Source organism: Belonocnema kinseyi, chromosome 1 (assembly GCF_010883055.1).
Source record: "Belonocnema kinseyi isolate 2016_QV_RU_SX_M_011 chromosome 1, B_treatae_v1, whole genome shotgun sequence".
NCBI classification, from domain to species: domain Eukaryota; kingdom Metazoa; phylum Arthropoda; class Insecta; order Hymenoptera; family Cynipidae; genus Belonocnema; species Belonocnema kinseyi.
Window position 1 is genome coordinate 109,042,671 of NC_046657.1, and position 19,573 is coordinate 109,062,243.

Genomic DNA, 19,573 nt, shown 5'->3' on the forward strand with positions numbered 1-19,573 from the left:
TCATTTCCATTCCAAAGTACAAAAACCAGACAATTAAGGGCTTTGCCTTTGTAGAGTACAAGACACCGGAAGACGCTCGAAATTGCATTAAGGTATCTATATTATTTTACTTCTTTAGAAGTTGCCAAAATATTTAGTTGGGTTGATAAATATTACTGTTTATATGAAAAAGTCTGAATATATTCGAGACATTAAAAATGTATCAAATTTATAAATTGATTTAAAAAAAGGAGCTTTTCTACTATAAAAGTTGGGTTTTTAAGAAAATAATTATATTTTTACACAATAGTTGAATTTTCAAGCTAAACGATAAATTGTCAACAAAAAGTGTCAAAGTTTATATAGAAATGAAAAGATATAAAATTTATACAAAAAAATGGATTTTAAGAATAAAAGACGAATATTTAACAAATAAAGATTTTTCATTCAAGAAATAAATAAAAGTTTATCTAAATTGTTGAACCTTCAAGCCAAAAGACGAATTTTCTCTGCAAAAATTACAATTTCAAACAAAAAATTTCACTTCAGCTACAAATTAATTTACCGTAAAACTGATGCCTTTTTACCCAACAAAAATGAAATTTCAAACCAAAAAAATTATTTTCTTTTTACCAAAAAAAGGAGGATTTTAAAACTAAAAAGATCATTTTTTAAATGGGAAAGTTACAATTTCAATTAACTAATTCAACCAAATTTTTCAAAAAAATAGTTTAATATCCAAGCACACTTTTAACCAAAAGGTGCAATTTCCATTTAAAACAACTTAATTTCTACTAAAAAAATGAAATTTTAAATCAAAAAGATAAATTTTCAAAGCAATAGTGGAACTTTCATCCAAAACAGTTTTGAATACAATAATACGAATTTGAAACAGAAACTAAGTTTTCTAGGAAATAGTTGAATTCTCAACAAAACAATTACATTTTTATCCAAGGGAGTTGCAACATTTCTACTAAAAAACGTAAACTTTTAAATTAAGAAGACAAATTTCCCCCCAAAAAAATAGTTTTCAGATGAGTATCAGCAACAAAATGTGAATTTTAAACAAAAGGTTAATATTTTACGAAACTAGTTGAATTTTGAACCCAAAAAGATGAATTTTTAACATAACAGTTGAATTTGCGACCAAAAAGGATGTCTTTTTCCAACTATATTTTTAGGTAAAAGTTAGTTTTTTTTTTATTGAAAAAGTTCCTACTATATTGATATTTATGGTTTGGAATTCATTTCAATTGGTTAAAGTTTTTATTATTTGGTTGAAATTTTATTTATTTTGTTGGAAGTGCAACGATATTGTTAAATTTTATCTTTTTTTAAATCTACAATTCAACCACTTTGTTAAAAATGCATTTTTTTAGTTGACGGTTCATCTCTTTGGTTGAAAATTTAACTATTTAGATGAAAATTCGTTTTATATTTGATTGGAAATCAATTTTTTAAACTGAAAATTAAACTTTTTTATTTTTTCTCTAAAGTTATCCTTTTCAGTTAAAACTTGAACTATTTGGTTTAAAGCTTATCATTTTTAGTTAAAAGTTGAACTTTTAGGTGGAAAATTCGTCTTTTTTAATAGAAATTTTGTCTTCTCGGTTAAAAATTTATCCTTTTCGTGAAAAATGTATTTTTTGGTTAAAATATCAACTGCTACATGCGTCGTTGAGAATTCATCTTTTATGGCTGAAAAATCATAATTTTGGGTTGAAAATTAAACTTTTTTGTAGATTATTCGTCTTTTTTACTTTAAAATTAAATATTTTGTTGAAAATTCCTATATTTTGTTCAAAATTGATCTTTTTTTGTAGAATATAAATCTATGTGGTCAAAAATTCACCCTTTTGTTTGAATGTTTAAGAACTTTGTTGAGAATTAATTATTTTTTGTTAAAAAAAATTTTTTTATTTGGAAATGTAACTATTCCGTTTTTAGCTAAAACTCTATCTTGTATATATTGTTAAAGTTGGAAATCATTTTTTTTATAGACCATTAATCTTCTTGTTCGAAAATTTATCTTTTTGTTTGAAAATTTAATATATTTGTTGAAAATTCGTTTTTTCCTTTTTTTTAAGTTATTTTTTTTAACAGAGTTTTTATGTAAAAATTGAACCGTTTCATTTCTGGTTCGAATTTTATTCTGTATAATGTATACATTAAAAATTCAGTTGTTTGATAGAAAATTCATGTATTTTGTGAAAAAGTTGTCTTTTTGAAAAAAAATTAATCTCGTTTGTTGAAAATTCAGCTATTTGATAGAAAATTTAACTGTTTGGTTGAAGTTCTTATATTTTTTCTAAAATTCCTTATCATTTATTTTGTTAAAAATTCATCTTTCTTGGGTAGAATATTATTTTTGGTTATTGAAAGTTCAACTTTTTGGTTGAGAATTTATGTATCCTTAAATAAATTATCTTCTTAATTGAATATTATATGTTTTGTTAAAAATTCTTCGTTGCCGAGTTAAAAGTCCATTATTTTCTAGGACATTCAACTTTTTAGTTTAAAATTTTTACTCTGTTGTTAAAAAATCATTTTTCTTGCTTGAAAATGAAGTTTTTCGATAGAAATCCAACTATCTTCTAAGAAATTTGCCTTTTGTCTTGATAATTTAAATATTTGATTGAATTTGTATCTTTTTGTTCGAAAATTTCCCCATTTTAATTGAAAATGAAACTATTTTGTTTAAAATTTATTCTTCTCATTTGAAAGTTCTACTTTCTTGGTAGAAATTTATTCTTCTTGGTTGAAAATGTATCATTTTTGGTTAAAAATGCCTAGTCGAGAATTCATATTTTTTGGTTGAAAAGTCGATTATTTCTCTTAAAGTTGAACTACTTTGCAAAAAAATTAATTTTTTTAAAAGAATTCATCATTGTAGTTCAAAATTCAACTATTTGCTTTTAAATAAACTTTTTGTTAAAAATTCTACTTTTTGTAGAAAATTAAACTTTTTGGTTGAAAAGTCATAGTTTTGGGTCGAAAATTAAACTTTTTGTAGAAAATTCGTCTCTTGACTTTAGAATTAAATTTTTTGTTGTTACATTTTTTTTAATCTGAAAATTTAACTATTCAATTTTTGGTTGAAACATTATCCTGCCTAATGTATTAGATAAAAATTAAACTCTTTGGTAGAAAATTCATGTGTTTTATTGAAAAGTTGTCTTTTTGGAAAGAAAATTAATGTTTGTTGTTGAAAATTCCCCTTTTTGGTTTAAAATTCAACTATTTCATAGAAATTTGAACTGTTTGGTAGAAACTCATATATTTTGTTAAAAATCTAAATATTTTCGGAAAATTTAATTATTTTGGTCTTAAAGTCGTCATTTTTGGTTGGATGTGCCACTATGTTATTCAGAAATTCATCCTTTTGGATTGAAAATTCATCTTTTATGGTAGAAAATTCATCCTTTTTATTTATTGAATATTCAAGTTTCCTCGAAAAAATTCGTCTTTTTGGCTTGAAAATATTACTATTTTATTAATTTTTCATCGATTTTTTTTAATAGTCTATTTTACTGCACAGTTCATCTATTTGGTTTTTAATGCAACTGTTTGTTTGAAAAATAATTTTTTTCAGCAATTTTTGTTGAAAATGGAATATATTTCGGCTTGAAATCTTAGGAATTTAAATTGTTTCGTATTGAAATCAATATTTTATCTACAATAATTTGATTTAAATGAATTTATAAAAGTAAAATCCGTCTTTAGTTCGCTTTCAATCTTATATACGTAAATATAACTTTTCTAAGATTTTTGAGAAAATTAAAAAAGTTGTGTGGAGAATTCGGATGTGTCAAAAAAGAATCTAGAAAATTTGAAAGGATTTTTTTTAAATCTTACATATTATATAATACACTTAATTAACTTAATTCACTTAATTAACTTAATATTACATATTAAAGAAAATTTGAGTCAGTTTAAACAAATATTTTGAACTTTCTAAAGTTTGGAAGAGAAAAAAAATATATTTTACCGATTTTTTTCTATAATTTAAGAGTTTTGTAAACATTTTTCTTCAAAAATTTATGTTTCAAAATAAAAAATCATTTAAAAATTTTCCATGAATCTTACAAATTTGTTGTTAGTTTTAAGAACCTCTCAACATTCTTAAAAAGCATCTCAAATTAATCGTACCGATTTTTTATTACAATTTAAAAATTTTTAAACAAATTTTCATCAAAAATTTATATTTCAAAATAAAAAATCATTTACAAATTTTCAATGAATCTTACGAATTAGTTGTTACTTTTAAGAACCTCTCAAAATTCTTAAAAAGCATCTCAAATTTTTTCAAAATCTTGGAAAATATACATTTTGAAAAACTGTACAATACTTTCAAATTTCAAATTATTTTAAAATATTTTTCAAAACTTTAAACTTTTTTAAATTATTGAAAGGAATATGGTCTTGTCCCTTTTTCGCGAGTTGAATTGAAAATTCAAGAGAGCTCTTTCTTTTTGGTTCAAAAGTTTAATATTAAATCTCAAGTTAATAATTTATCTTTTTTGGTTAAAAATGGTATTATTTGATTCAAAATTTTTGTTCTAATTCAACAATTTTGTTTGAAAGCCATCCTTTTGAGTTGAGAATTTGTCTTCACTAACAAATTTTTTTGCATGCAAATTCATTTATATCATTGAAAATTCGTCCTTTTGGTTTGGAACTTTAAATGTTTTTGCACTAACTTAATCTGTTTAACTGGTTTCTTAAAAATTATTATTTTTTTGAATATTTATAATTTTCTTGGAAAATTCATTATTTTGTTTGAAAATTGAACTAATTTGATAAAACTTAGTTTTTTAGTTAAAACTTAATTTTTTAAAGGAAAATGCACCATAAGAAAATTCAACTTTTTTGTTGACAATTCTTTTTTTTATAGAAAATTAATCTCCTTGGATGAAAATTCAACTAATATAGCTTAAGAATATGAAAATTCTACATTTTGGATGAAATTTCTTGACTTTATTGACTGAAAAATCTTTCTCGTTCGAAAATTCAACTCTTGTTGAAAATTCGCCTTTTTAATTTGAAAATTCATCTCATTTGGGAGAAATTCCACCTTTTTGATTCGATTGGACGGTTTTTAAAAAATTTTAAATGAAAACCTTTTCTTGGTTCAAACATTACACTTTTTGTTGAGAATTCTTTTTTTAAGATTGAAAATTCAACTCTTTGTTTCAAAATAGAAATTCTTTCATCAAGAATCATCATTTTGGTTGAAAATTTAACTGTTTTGTCGAAAATTCGTTTTTTTTCAAATGGAAATGAATTTTTTCAAATGAAAATAAACTTCCATTTTTTGTTTAACAATTTATCCTTTTTTCTTTCAAAATTAATTTCTTGAGTTGATAAAAACTAAACTTAGTTGATTGAAAATGAATTCTTTTGTTAAAATTTCATATTTTCGGGTTGAGAAACTATATTTTTTAGTTGAAAATTCGACTATTTTGTTGAAAAAGGATATATTTGGTTGAAAATTGATGTTAGTTGGCAGAAAATTAATCCTCTTAATTAAAAATTTAGCTATTTTTTTGGAAATTTATGTATTATGTTGAAAAATTGTCTTGTTGGATAGAAATTGAATTTTTAAAAATAAATATACAACTATTTGACTGAAATTTAATCTGTTTAACCTGAGGATTCAAGTATTTTGTTGAAAATTCGCTTTCTTCGATTAAATTCAACTAGTTTTAATTTAAAATACAATTTTTTTTGGTTGAAATATCAACTATTGAATTTTTTGTTGGAGATTCTTCTTTTTTGTTTGATAATTTAACTTCCTTGATAAAAATTAGTTTTTTATTTGTTAAGAATTAATTTTTGCAAGTAAAAATTTAACTACTTGGTTGAAAATTCTACAGTTTGGTTGAAAGTTGAAATTTTGCGTAGAAAATTCATCTTTTTGTCTTGAAATTACAGCAGATTTGTGGAAAATTTAACTGTTTTCTTGAAAATTTAACTGTTATGTCGAAAATTCTTTTTTATTTATTGAAAAAATTTTTTTAGTGAAAATAAGCTGTTCCATTTTTCGTTAATAATGGATCTTTCTTGGTTTTAAAATTCAGCCATTGGGTTGGAAATTGAAGTTATTTGTAAAAAAATCGTATTTTTTGTAAAAAATTAATCTTCTTGGTTCAAAATTAAATTATTTGGTTAAAAATTTAACTGATTTGTAGAAATATCGTCTCTTTTATTTTAAAATTCTACATACGGTTTTTATTTAAAGTGAGAATGTCTTCTTGGTTGCAATATCAACTATTACTTTTTTTGTTGAGAATTTATCTTTTTATGTTAAAAATGAGTTTTTTTGTTCTTAAAAATTCACTTTTTAAGTGAATACTTAACTACTTTGTTCAAAATTCAGTTTTTTGTAGAAAATTCATCTATCTTCTTGTCTTACAAATTCCACAATTTGGTTTCAAAATTCAGCTCACTTCATTGAAAAGTGATGTAATTTCTTGAAAAATCGTATGTTGTATAAAATATATCTCCTTGGTTAAAAATCTAAATTTTCTGCGTTTTGTTGACAATTTTTACTAGAAATTAATCTTCTTTGGTAAAAATTCAATTACTTTGTTGAAAATTCAACTATTTTAGAGAAATATCGTCTTTTTGGTTTCTAGATGCAAATTTTTAGAACGAAATTTAGAGCCTTTATTGACTGACTTTTTTTGTCGAAAATGCAAATATTGTTGAAAATTCGCCTTTTTTATTTGAAAATTCATCTGTTTTGTTGGAGATTTAATCTTTATTAGTTAAAATTTGAATTTTTTGGTCGAATGTTGAACTGCTTTATTAATTAATAAGAAACAGGAATTTTCGCACGGCCACTAATGCAGATAATACTATTTTATGTATTATTGTTTTCTTTTACAATAATTACGTTAGTATTTAAAAAAATATTTTTCTTTAAGACTAAAAAAGATGGAAAGAAGGACGGGGATTTGGAGGTATTTTTCTTTCCACATTTTTTAATTTCAAATGGAGTTATTTGCATGTGTGTTTGTCAAAATTTGATTATTCTAAATGATTATTCGAATTTAAATTGTCAAACTTCAAAAGATTTTTTTTTCATCAGAAAATATTTAATTTAACAGGCGTTTAGAGCAAATTACGAACTTAATGATTTATCTTTATCTGAATGCGATAAAAAAGTGAAGAAAATCAAGGATGAACCTTCCGAATCAGAGTCAATTAAAAAGTCACTTCAAGAAATGAAAAGCGTACCTGAAGAAGCAATTTGCAAGAATTCAAAAAAACGAAAGATAAGCGATTCTGAAGTAGGAACCGCGAATGACAAAAGCAAAAGATTTAAAAATGTAAATAGGGAAGATACAAGCGAAAAGGAATCCGATCCAGAAATTGGGTTGGAAATTATGACGAAGAGAGAGTGGAGCCGATTAAGGAATAATTGTCTGGAGATGCAGGGTAGAAATTTTGAGAATATTAATCCAGAGAAGGAAGAATTGAGTGAAAAAGATGGTGGAGAAGAAAAATCTGATAGAGTTTCTTTCACGCTTGAGGGGAGCGAGAATATTGACAATCAGATTGAGTCTTCTTGCAGAGATTCTAAAAATTTTCAGGTAAGCGTCTATTTATCTGCTTTTCTAGGGTTAGGAACAGTCTAGGGCAAGTTAATTTTTTTTATTAACTAGTTACAGTTACTAGATAAAGTAAATTTAATTTATCTAAAAAGTTACTGTTTTCACTTCCCTAATTTTATTATTTAAAAATAAATATAACTAATATGATAGGTCACAGAATATTATATTGTTTGCCTAGGATGAGTGCAAAAATCTTTTTTTATTTTTATTAAAGTAGTTCAATTTGCAACCGAAAAAGACCATTTTTCAACAAAAGAGTTAAATTCCCAACAAAAAAGTTAATATTCAACCAAACAGATTCATTTTCTACCAAAATATTTTAATTTACTGCCTAAAAGAAAAAGAAATTTAAAAAAAAGTTACTTTTTCAACCAGAGATGAACTTTGAACTAAAATGAGACATTTAAAATATTGTTGGTAGAATATTCATTTGTTTGGTTGAAAATGTATTTTATTTGCTTAAAAACTTATTTATCTAACTCGAAATTTAAGTATTCTAGTTTTTGTTTAATATTTACCTTTTTTAGATGAAAATCATCTATTTTCATTAAATTTGGTCTTTTTTTTCGAAAATTAATCTTTTTGGTTCAACTTTCATTTCTTTTGTTGATATTTGGGGTTTTTCTTTGAAAATTAATTTTTTTTTAACTCAAAATTTAACTATTCCATTTTTCTTCGAAATTTTTTTACAGACATTTAATATTTTTAGTTTAGAATTGAACTATTTCGTTGGAAAGTTATTTTATTTGATTAAAAACTTATTTCTCTAACTGAAAATTTAACTAATCAGTTATTTTGTTGAAAACTCGTGTTTTTTTTTGTCGAAAATTCAATTATTTTGGTAGAAAATGCATATTTTTGGGTTATAAATTAATCTTTTTTGTTTAAATTCGCCTTCATGACTTAAAAACTCAACATTTTGGATAAGATTTTTTTCCTTATTGATTGAAAATTATTTCTTGGTTGAAAATTCAACTCTTGTAAAACCAGAAAGTTACTTCTGATCGCAGAACAATTCAAGGTTTGTTTATTTTAATAATTAAGGTAAATTTAGAAAAGTGATTTATACTTTATCTACAATCGCAGATCTCTGAGATGATCTCAGTTTACTCCGATTAATCCAGAATTTATTATTGAATTTTTATTAATTTTCACGAGAAGAAAAACCTTTTGCAATTTTTTTCTCTGTGAATTTTGTTTCACTGACTTAAGTTTAATAATCGAATTGATAATATTTCAGAGATAAAAACAACAATTTTCTCAAAACATGGATTTATCACTTTTTATTCACTTACTCCTCGTTTATCCCGACTTGGAACAGGGAATTTTAGAAAATAATTATCAATTTTATTTTATGCTAGGGCGTTTCTTTACAAAAAAATAATTTCACTTGAACCAGAGAATTTTTCGAAATGGGACAGGAATTTTTTAAACGAATTATTCGGATGTAGAAGAAAAGAATTTAAAAGAATCCCGGTTCAAAGTCAGAATTTGTCACAATTTCAAGGTTCCCTCTTCCAAATTTTAGATAAAGAAAGTAATTCAAGTATTTTTTAAAGTAAAAGTAGCATTTAAAAGAAGAAATGTTGCTGAATTATAATAGAAAATTTTGTTACATTATATATTGTGAATTCATCTTCTTTCTTTAGTTAAAAATACAACTACCTAGTTTAAAGTTAAACTCTTTTCTTTTTAATTATTTGTTTAAAATTTAACCATTCCAGTAGAAAATTTAACTATTTTTCTGAAAATCCGATTTTTTTAGGTTGAGAATTAGATTTTTAACAGAAAATTCAACTATTCTATCTTTCATAATTTTAGAGGTTATTGGTTTTGTCTACTGGTCTTAATCAATATTATTAAAATATTGATTATGTATCTTTTTTGGATGAAAATTTATGTACTATGTGAAAAATTCGACTTGTTTTGTGGAAAATTAAACTATTTCAGTTCAAGACTCATCATTTTAGTTGAAAATTTATCAGTCTGTTTGAAAATTAATTCCTCCAGCTGGAAATTTGAATGTCTCTTTTTTGTGGGAAATTGATCTTTTCGTGTGCAAAATTCGACAATTTTGATAATGAATTGTCTTTATTAATTGAAAATTCAACAAATTCATTGAAAATCGATTTTTTTTGTAGAAAATTATATATTTCTTTGCAAATTAATCTTCAATTTACCTAATAAGTTACTATTTTCACTTCCCTAATTTTATAATTTAAAAATAAATATAAATAATATCATAGGTCATAAAATATTATATGGTGTGTCTAGGATGCGTGAAAAAGTGTTTTTTTATTTTTATTAAAGTAGTTCAATTTTCAACCAAAAAGTTTAATTTTCAAACGAGAAAGACAAATTTTCAACAAAAGAGTTAAATTCCAAACAAAAAAGTTAATATTCGACCAAAAAGATTCAATTTATACCAAAATGTATCTTCAACTAAACAACTGAATTTTTAAAAAAGTAGTTTAACTTCCATCCAAGTAGTTAAATTTTGAAGCAGAAAAGACGAATTTTAAACAAAATAGCTGAACCCTCGAAATACATTTTTTTACCAAAAAATTTGAATTTTCGTCAAAACTGTTCGTTATTTTTAAATTAACTAGTTGAACTTTCTACCAAAATATTTAAATTTTTAACGAAATGGATGACTTTTCAGCTAAGATAGATGAATTCTCAAGGGGAAATATAATAATTGATATTATTTTTACCAAAAAAGATTTATCAAGAAAATAGCTGAATCCTCAACAAAATCAGTGTAATTTTCGACTAAAATAGTTGAATTTTCAACAAACAGAAAATTGATGTATTTTTTTACCAAAAGAGATAGAATTTGAAACGAAAAAGCCGAATTTTGAACTAAGAATGAAGAACATTTCCTATAAATTATTAAATTTTTAAATAAACAGACGTATTTTCTAAAAAACAGTTGAATATTGAAACCAAAACATGAATTCTCAGCAAAAAGGTTATTTTTTAACCAAATAGTTGAATTTTCTACCAAAATACAAGAACCTTTCACCAAGCAGTTAAATTTTTTTGTCACGAAAGAAAAAAAGTTCACTTAAATTGTTGAATTTCAACTGAAGAGATGAGTTTTCAACTGAAAAAATGATTTCTTAACAATGTGGTACAATCAAAGTATTTAAACAGTTGTGTTTTCATTCAAGAAAAATTAAATTTCTACCAAAATAGTTGCATTTTTTAATTAAAAAGCCAGATTTTGTAAAATAATAGTTGATGCATGAAAAATTCCCAGCAAAAAAATGAATCTTCAAACAAATAGTTCCATTTTCTACCAAAATATTTTAAATTACTGTCTAAAAGAAAAATGAATTTGAAACAAAATAGTTACATTTCATAACCAAAGATATGAAATTTCAATTAAAATGAGACATTTTTAATCTTTTTGGTAGAATATTTATTTGTTTGGTTGAAAATTAATTTTTTAACTTAAAATTTATTATTGCGTTTTTCATCAAAAATTTTTTATAGACATTCGATCTGTTGTTTGAAAAATTAACTATTTCGTTGAAAAGTTATTTTATTTGTTTAAAAGCTTATTTCTTTAACTTGAAATTAAACTATTCTATTTTTTGTTGAAAATTCATCTTCTGGGTTGAAAATGCAAATATTTAATTGAAAATTGATTCCTTAGATTAAAGATGCATCATTTCAGTTAGAAGTTCATTTGTTTGGTTAGAAATTTAATAACTTCGGTTAAAAATTCGTTTTTATTTTGTTGAAAACTCCTGTTTTTTAATCTACAATTCAATGATTTTGGTTGAGAATGCATATTTTTGGGCCGTAAATTTATTTTAGGTCGGGAATAAAATTACTTGATTAAAAGTTCAACTCTTGTGTTAAAAATTATTTTTCTGGGTGAAGATTCATCATTTTCATTGAAAATTCATCTCTGGTTGAAAATGTAACTACTTTTTCTAAATCAATTTTTTTTTAAATAAAAATTTAACTATTTCTGTAAAAAAATTAAACTATTTTCCTTAAAATACGTTTTTTGTTATTTTTAAGAATTATATTTTCAACAGAAAATTCAACCATTTTGTTTTTGGTTGAAACTTTATCTTTTTTTGATGAAAATTGAACTAGTTATTTAAAGATTAATGAAATTTCTAAATATTTCGCCTTTTTCAGGAAATTAATCTTTATGGTTGAAAATTCATCGTTTGGTATAAAATTCAATTAATCCAGTTAAAGATTTATCATTTTCGTAGCAAATTTATCAGTGTGGTTCAAAATTAATTCCTTCGACTGGAAATTTGAATGTCCATTTTTGTTTAAAAATTTATATTTTTCAATTGAAAATTTACCTTTTTCGTTGGAAATACACATATTTTGTTAAAAATCGATTTTTTTGTAAAAAATGATCTTTTTCTTTGCAATTTACTCTTCTTGCTCAAAAATTCTTCTCCTTGGTTAAGAAATCAATTATTTCTGTTAAATATTTATAATTTTAGTTGAAGATTCACATTTTTGGGTTGGAAATAAAATTACATGGTTGTAAGTTAATCTCTTTTATTAAATAGATTTTTTTTGGTTGGAGATTCATCGTTTGAATTAAAAATTCATTTCTATGGTTGAAATATGAGCTATTTTATTGAAAACTTTTTTTTCATTGTTTGAAAAGGAATTTTTTAAAGAATATTTAACTTTTTTATTGAAAATTTGTTTATTCTTTGGTTTAAAATTATTTTGTTTGTTAAACTAAAAGTGTAACTTATATTCTAGTTGAATATTTCATAATTTTAGGTAAAAATTCATCTCTTTGGTTAAACATAAATTTTCGTACTTATAATTTAATTATTTAATGTTTGGCTAAAATTTTTTTTACTTGAAAGTTCATCCTTTTTGGTAGAAATTAACAGGGTGGCCGCTGGACCGGGAAAGCCGAGAAATGACAGTGCATTTTTTTTACTGGGAATTTTACAAATTTGTAGATAAAAAACTGCCCACGTTCGATTTTAACAGTTTTTTAATAATTAGTGGAATTGTTATGTTTTTCAATTATGCTATTATTTAGCTGACAATGCGTGATTCAAAATTTTTTTACTTTAACAATTTTCCATTTAAAATTTTTATTTCTAAGCTTACATTTTTAATTTAAAGAATTTGTAAATGCTTTCTTAAAGACTTGAATAACTGAAAAATAAAAGCCTTTAATGTTGAAAATTTTGGATAAAAACATTTTTATTTAATAAATAAATAAATTTTTATAAATTTGTCTACACTTTAAGTAATAAAAAGGGAACAAAAAGAATTTGAGAAAACTATTTTAGACCAGTTCAAAATTTAAGAAATTTCAGATTTTAACGTTAAAACTTGAACGGTTTCAATTTGAAAGGCTTTAGTCATTAAACAAATATGAACGTGTGACTGAAAGTTTATAAACTATTTTCAACTCAAAAATAACTTCATAGTAATATATTCTCAGTAAAAGGATTTTATTAGATTTAATATATTGTTTCAGTCTAAAATATCCAATTTTTAACCCATTCAATTTGAAATTTTTAATTAAAAAAAAAAGGTTAATTATTGAATATTGAGTAATACTTGAATTTTTGTTTAAGACAAGTAAATTGAAACCAAATATTTAAAACTAAAGAATCTTTAACTGAATTATTTGACATAGAAAACCTGGAATCGTTAAAATTTCGAAAACCCTATAAACTTTGAACGTTACAATTTTAATTGTTTTATTTGAAAAATACTTAATTTGTAAGTGAAATTTTGTAATTTTAATGTATAATTTACAAATTAACAGTTGTAGAAAAAATTTGAGTAATTTTAAGAGATACTTAAGAGTTTTAAAAAGATAAAAAATAATCATGCACATTTTAGAAGTTTTTCTCAAAATCTTCTAGAATCTTTTTTGAAAATTTTGTTTAAATCTTTGAACAACTTTTTAAGTATTCGCTTGAAATAATTTTTCAAAATGAAAAGTTTTGCTAGGATTCATTTTGACAGATATTTAGAAGTTCTGAAAAAATTTCCAAAATAATTTTTAATTTAAAACCAATTAAAACAACTTTTAGATTTTGAAATAAAATTTTGAAGCTTTCCAAAGATGTTTAAACTATTTTGAGCATTGGAAATGATAAGGATTTACGTTTTTTTTATATTGAAAATTGTTAGTACCTTCAATTTTACACCCGTAAATTAATGAGAATTTGAATACAAAAATTTTTAATTGAAAACTTTTAAATTTCAATTTTAAAAGTTCAAAATTTAACAGTTGCACTTTGAGTGCTTTCATGTGCTCAGTTTTTATTACTTCAAGTGACCAATTTTGTAGCTTTAGTGTTCCATTTTTTTCATTTAATTCACCGTGAGAAATGTTTGCGAACCGGGAAAAAACCGGGAATTTATTTCGTCGATTAAAACGGCCACCCCAAATTAATCTTCTTGTTTGAAAATTCATCTGTTTGGTTAAAAATGCAATTATTCTAGCAAAAGATTCATTGTTTTAATTAAAAATCCATCTTCTTGGTTGAAAAATCAACTATTCCAGTTCAAGATTTAAAATTTTAGTTAAAAGCACATCACTTTGTTTGAAAATGTAACTATTTTTTTTGTAATTTAGATTTTTTGTGGAAAGTAATTTTTTAAACTGAAAATTTGATTATTTAAGTTTGTTTTACAATGTATCATTGTAGTACACATTAATGTTTTGTTGTTGGCCATTTTTTGCTCTGTTGTGTTAAATGGTGTTTAGGATGAACGTCATTAATTAAAATAAATGTTTGCGTTTATCGGCAAATATGAATATTTTACTTTTGAGTTGGTCGGGAAAATAGAAAAATTCGACAGGGTCAAACCGGAAAATGAGTAGAAATTTAAAATCATCGCGAAATCGCCGCTCTGTTTACGTTGCGAGTTACTTTCTAAAATAGTAACGAAGTTACCATACAAGTTACAAATAAAATCATTTTTCAGTAACTTTCCAACAATGTTTTGTGATTCCGTTATTACTTTTTATATGCGGTTTCGAAGTAAAAATATATTTTAATTTTTTAGAGTCGTTGTTTCGTGGCTGGACGTGAAAATATCGTTTTAAACCACAATGCGAGCCACAAATTACCTGCCAAAAGAGGAGGTGGTTTAGAGGATGTTTCTAGGGAAGATTTTTTTGATGAATTGCAAAATTCTTGCCAATCTAATCAATCCAGAAGTCATCTCCCTTATCGTTTGATTGGGGCTATGTATCAATTAGACTTATCGGTACTTTGCTCACTTAGAAAGTTTAAGTTTGAACATAAATACCCTTCTTTGTCATTAGAGTTTGGAAATTCTCAAGTTGATAAATTTAATAATATTATTCTTCGTTACAAAGAAAAGTCTATTCACATACAAGTTGTAAATGTTGAAAAACGTCATATAGAAGATGAAATTGACTATGATAGATTATTTGTCATAGAAAATCGAAATTTCGCTATTAATACCTACTTTAATAGTTTTGTTCGGCATCTAATTTCCGAAGTTGAAAATCCGTCAAACACTATAGAATATCTGATTATCTATACTAATGTTAACTTGGATTTGACAAAAGAAATGAGATTAAAGCAAGGGCGGTCTAAAAAATGTTATCCTTTTAAATTTGATATTGTGAATTGTAAGAGTTTGAAAAAGTTTTTGTTTACCAACAATAACACAGAGAAGCAAGGATTTTATCAATTTTCACAAGACAAAGGAACAAGAGAAGAATTTTTCAAGCGTTTACAATTTTCCCCTGCTATGAAAAAAGTGATAACCGAAAGACAGTTACCTCGGAAATTTGAAAACTATGTAAAAGAAGAATTTTTCGATAAATTAGCATTTGCAGTAAATCAGCCTAAGAGAATAGAACTGAACAGCATTATTAAAAATGAAATAAAAAATAGAAAATTTCAATACGATTATACAAAATTACGAGAGGAAGTTCTGTATGATTTGATAGCTGCGGAAAAGCACAGCAAACTTGGGAAATCAGTCAGTTATATAACTGGAGTTACTTATGAATTCAGTCTGTTAATGACTTTCTTGCATGATATGTTCTTGCAGAAACACATGCTTTCCATAAATTTTGAGGGGAAGAGGGACGGTATAACTAATGACATTACTGTCAATTACAGAGGTAGAATTACTTGCATAAAGATTCATACATCAGATAGTAAAGTTAACTATAATCAGTTATTTTCTTTAAAAATTAGTACGTTTTCTCTTCATAAGCATTTCAGTCTTTTTAATGATGAATTGGAAAAGGATGTAAGATATTTTATCATCTATACTAATGCAGACCTTGATCTTACAGAAGAAAATAAATTAAAACATGGTCGCTCTAAAGATTTTTATCCTTTACAATTTTCCAGCATCGATATTCAAAAGAAAAAGTACAAAATTTTAAGAAATTGTTCGTGTATAAATGAGAATGGTCTTTATCAATTTGCACAGGAAGAAACAAGAGAGAAGCTCTTAAGTATGTTGAAGCTTCCACTTTCTCTGAAAAAAGAGAAAAAAGAAGGAAGACTTTCTGATGAGAATGAACGAGAAATAAAAGAAAAGTTTTTAAATAAACTAATATTTGCAGTTAATCAACCCAATATTACAGAATTGAATGGCATTCTTAGAGATCGTATAAAAAGCGATAACGAATCTAATAATGTTCCGTACAATTACGAAGAATTAGATGAAATAGCTGTACGTTGGTCAGAGTCTAATGAAGTTGGCCCTATCACACCGAGAACAATTAAAGAGCTTTTAGAAGATATTAAAAATAATAGACACAGTTATCAGGAAATTCGAAATAAAAATATTAGCGAAGAAATTAAATTTGCTAAAATTGTGGTGGGTACACAACAAACATTTACATTTGATCAGTTCTTGGATTTTTTGATTAAAGAAGATAGAATAGAGATGTTGAAAAGCAAAGGAGTGAAGCTAGTTAATATGTCCAATATTTTAAATAAAGCAGGATCTAAGGCTGAAAAAACATTTAAAGGGTTGTACAATCTTTGGTTTGATGTAGATGGAAATAAAACACGATGTTTAAAAACTCTAGAAGAAAAAGGAATCAATTTATCTTGCATATCCAGTATGTTGAGTGGGGCGAGATCTAATGCTGTGCAAGCTTTCCAAGATTTGTATAATCTTTGGTTTGACGAAGAAGGAAATAAAAGGCAATATTTAGCAAACCTAGAAGAAAAGGGAATTAATCTGTCTAGAATATCCGGTATGTTAAGTGGAGCCGGATCTTATGCCGCGCAAGCTTTCAAAGATTTGTATAACCTATGGTTTGATGAAAAGGGAAATAAAACGCAGTATTTAAAAACTCTAGAAAATGAAGGAGTAAATCTCTCGAATATGTCCAGTGTTTTAAGCAGATCAGGAACGGATGCTGCAGACGCTTTCAAAGAATTGTATGATACCTTTTTCGACGAGGAGGGAAATAAAACGAAATATTTAAAAACCCTCGAAAAAAAAGGAATAAATCTAGCTAATTTGTCCGGTATCTTGAATAAAGCTGGAGCTAAAGCTACTAAAGCTTTTAAGGATTTGTATCATCTTTGGTTTGATGCAGACGAAAATAAAACACAATATTTAAAAGTTCTAGAAGAAAGAGGAATAAGTTTGATCAATATGTCGAGCATTTTGCATGGATCGGGAGCTAATGCTGCAAAAGCTTTCAAAAACTTGTATAATCTTTGGTTCGATTTAAACGGAAATAAGACGCAATATTTAATAACCCTAGAAGAAAAAGGAATTAAGCTGACCAATATGTCCAGTATTTTAGGTGGAGCAGGAGCTAATGCTGCCAGAGCTTTTATTTCCTTATATGATCTTTGGTTTGATGCAGAAGAAAATAAAACACATTATTTAAAAGTTCTGGAAAAGAAGGGAATAAATTTAATTAATATGTCCAGTATTTTGCACGGTGCAGGAGCTAATGCTGCAAAAGCTTTTAGTGCCTTGTATGGTCTTTGGTTTGATGCAGAAGGAAATGAAACACATTATTTGAAAGTTCTAGAAGAGAAAGGAGTCAATGTGACTAATTTGTCGAGTATTTTGAATGGAGCAGGAGCTAGTGCTGTAAAAGCTTTTAAAGAATTATGTAACACTTTCTTTGATGCACAAGGAAACAATAAACAACATTTAAAGCACTTTATTGAGGAAGAAGACGAGGAAAAATGTTTTACGTTGCGTAACTTGTCCGGTATTTTGAGTGGGTCAGGCGCTAATGCTAAAGATGCTTTTGAAAAATTGCATAACGTTTGTTTTGATGAAGAAGGAGAGAGAACAAGCCTTTTGAATCATTTCCATAATGCAGGTTTTAGGGCCATTAACTTATCATCTATATTATTAGGAGCAGGAGTTCGTGCTTCTTCTATTTTAAAAAAGTTGCACAGCGTTTGTTTCAATGGTGAGGGGAAAAGAACAGAAGTCTTGGATGATTTTTATGATGTAGGTTTTTTGGCGCCTGATTTATGTAGCATATTGAGTGCAGCAGCGGGTAGTTTAAAGAAATTTCATGATTTTTGTTTTGTTGGAGAAACAAAAAAGTATTTTCATCACTTATTAGATGAAAGAGAAGGTTTTACGTCCAGGGAATTGTCTAAGATATTCCATGGAGCAGGAGCTAATATTTGTTCGTCTCTAAAAGATTTTCATGATGTTGTTTTTAACCAGAGAGGAAACAGAACACAGCTTTTGGATGATTTCTATAAAGCAGGTTTTAAATCGAGTGATTTATCAAATGTGTTATCTTTAGCAGGAAATAATGCTGCTTCTATTTTTAAAAACTTTCATAAAGTTTGTTTTCATGAAGACAATTATTTAAATCACTTCCTGGCCGAGGAAGAACTTTTTAGCCCGAAAAAGTTATCTATTATGTTACGCGGAGTAGGAATTAATATTGGTCCGATTTTTAAAAAATTGCATGATATTTGTTTTGACAAGGCTGGAAACAAAACAGATTATTTAAACAATCTTATAGAAAATGATTGTCATAAAATACAAAATATATTATTTGAAAAATTGAGAAATTATTAAATTTCGAGAAGAAAATCTTAATATAGAATTGATAAGTAATGTGTTTTTAATATGTGAATATTCGTGTCATTAGATATAAATGTGGTACAGATAGTTTACAGGATTCGGAATCTGTGCTATGTGAAGTGTCCTAATTTTGTATTTTTTAAATAATTTTTTAATTCGATGATCCTTGAAGGGTATTTATGTATAGGAAAACTGAAAAGTATGTTTGCGGTAATATTCTAGGATTAACTGTTGTACAGTTGAACAGTACAAATTTGTGATAAGATCAATCGATAAGAGAATTTTATTTTGTACATACTTTATATTTTTGTACAATAAAAAGCACATTTTGTAAAAAGAAATGCTTTATGTAATTATTATTTCTCATTGTTCTTCATTTTCACAATAACAAGAGGGGGTTCCCCGTATCTGTGAAGGTTTTTTTTTATTATTGTTGTATATATTAAGGAATATTAATAATTTTGTTCAAATTTTATACCAGTATAATATAGTATTCTCAAAATATTTAGTAAAAGGTATCTTTATGGATCGGATTCAAATAAAATACATATGTATTTTTTCACCGTTTTGAAGAAAATCGAATTTGAAATTTATACCGATTTTCGGCGAAAAACGTGATCATAACCCAAAAATTGTTCAAAATTGTTTATCTTTTTTAAAATTTACTGATATATTATTAAATTACCCATTTCTTCTACAATACGGTAACGAAATAAAAAAAATTATGAATTTAAAGAATATAAAAAAATTTAATTGTAAATCTTCTTTAAAATGAAATGGTTTTTATTTAAATTAATGGATTTCCGTTCAAAAAAAGTGAACATGACCTTAAATTGATACAAAAATGTAAATCTTTGAAATCTGTATCGCTATTTTCTAGTGGAAATTGCTAGCACAACCTACAATTGTACATGAAATTTGTA

At 25.4% G+C, this 19,573-nt stretch overlaps 1 protein-coding gene across 1 annotated transcript; it reads left to right on the forward strand.

Annotated features, from left to right (window-relative positions):
• Window positions 1–18,991, forward strand: LOC117174148. The gene is made up of 3 exons (XM_033362963.1): window positions 1–92; window positions 7,092–7,577; window positions 14,637–18,991. The coding sequence occupies exons 2-3, from the start codon at window positions 7,209–7,211 to the stop codon at window positions 18,642–18,644; spliced, it is 4,377 nt and encodes a 1,458-aa protein (XP_033218854.1). The 5' UTR covers window positions 1–92; window positions 7,092–7,208; the 3' UTR covers window positions 18,645–18,991.
• Window positions 18,992–19,573: the final 582 nt, after the last annotated feature.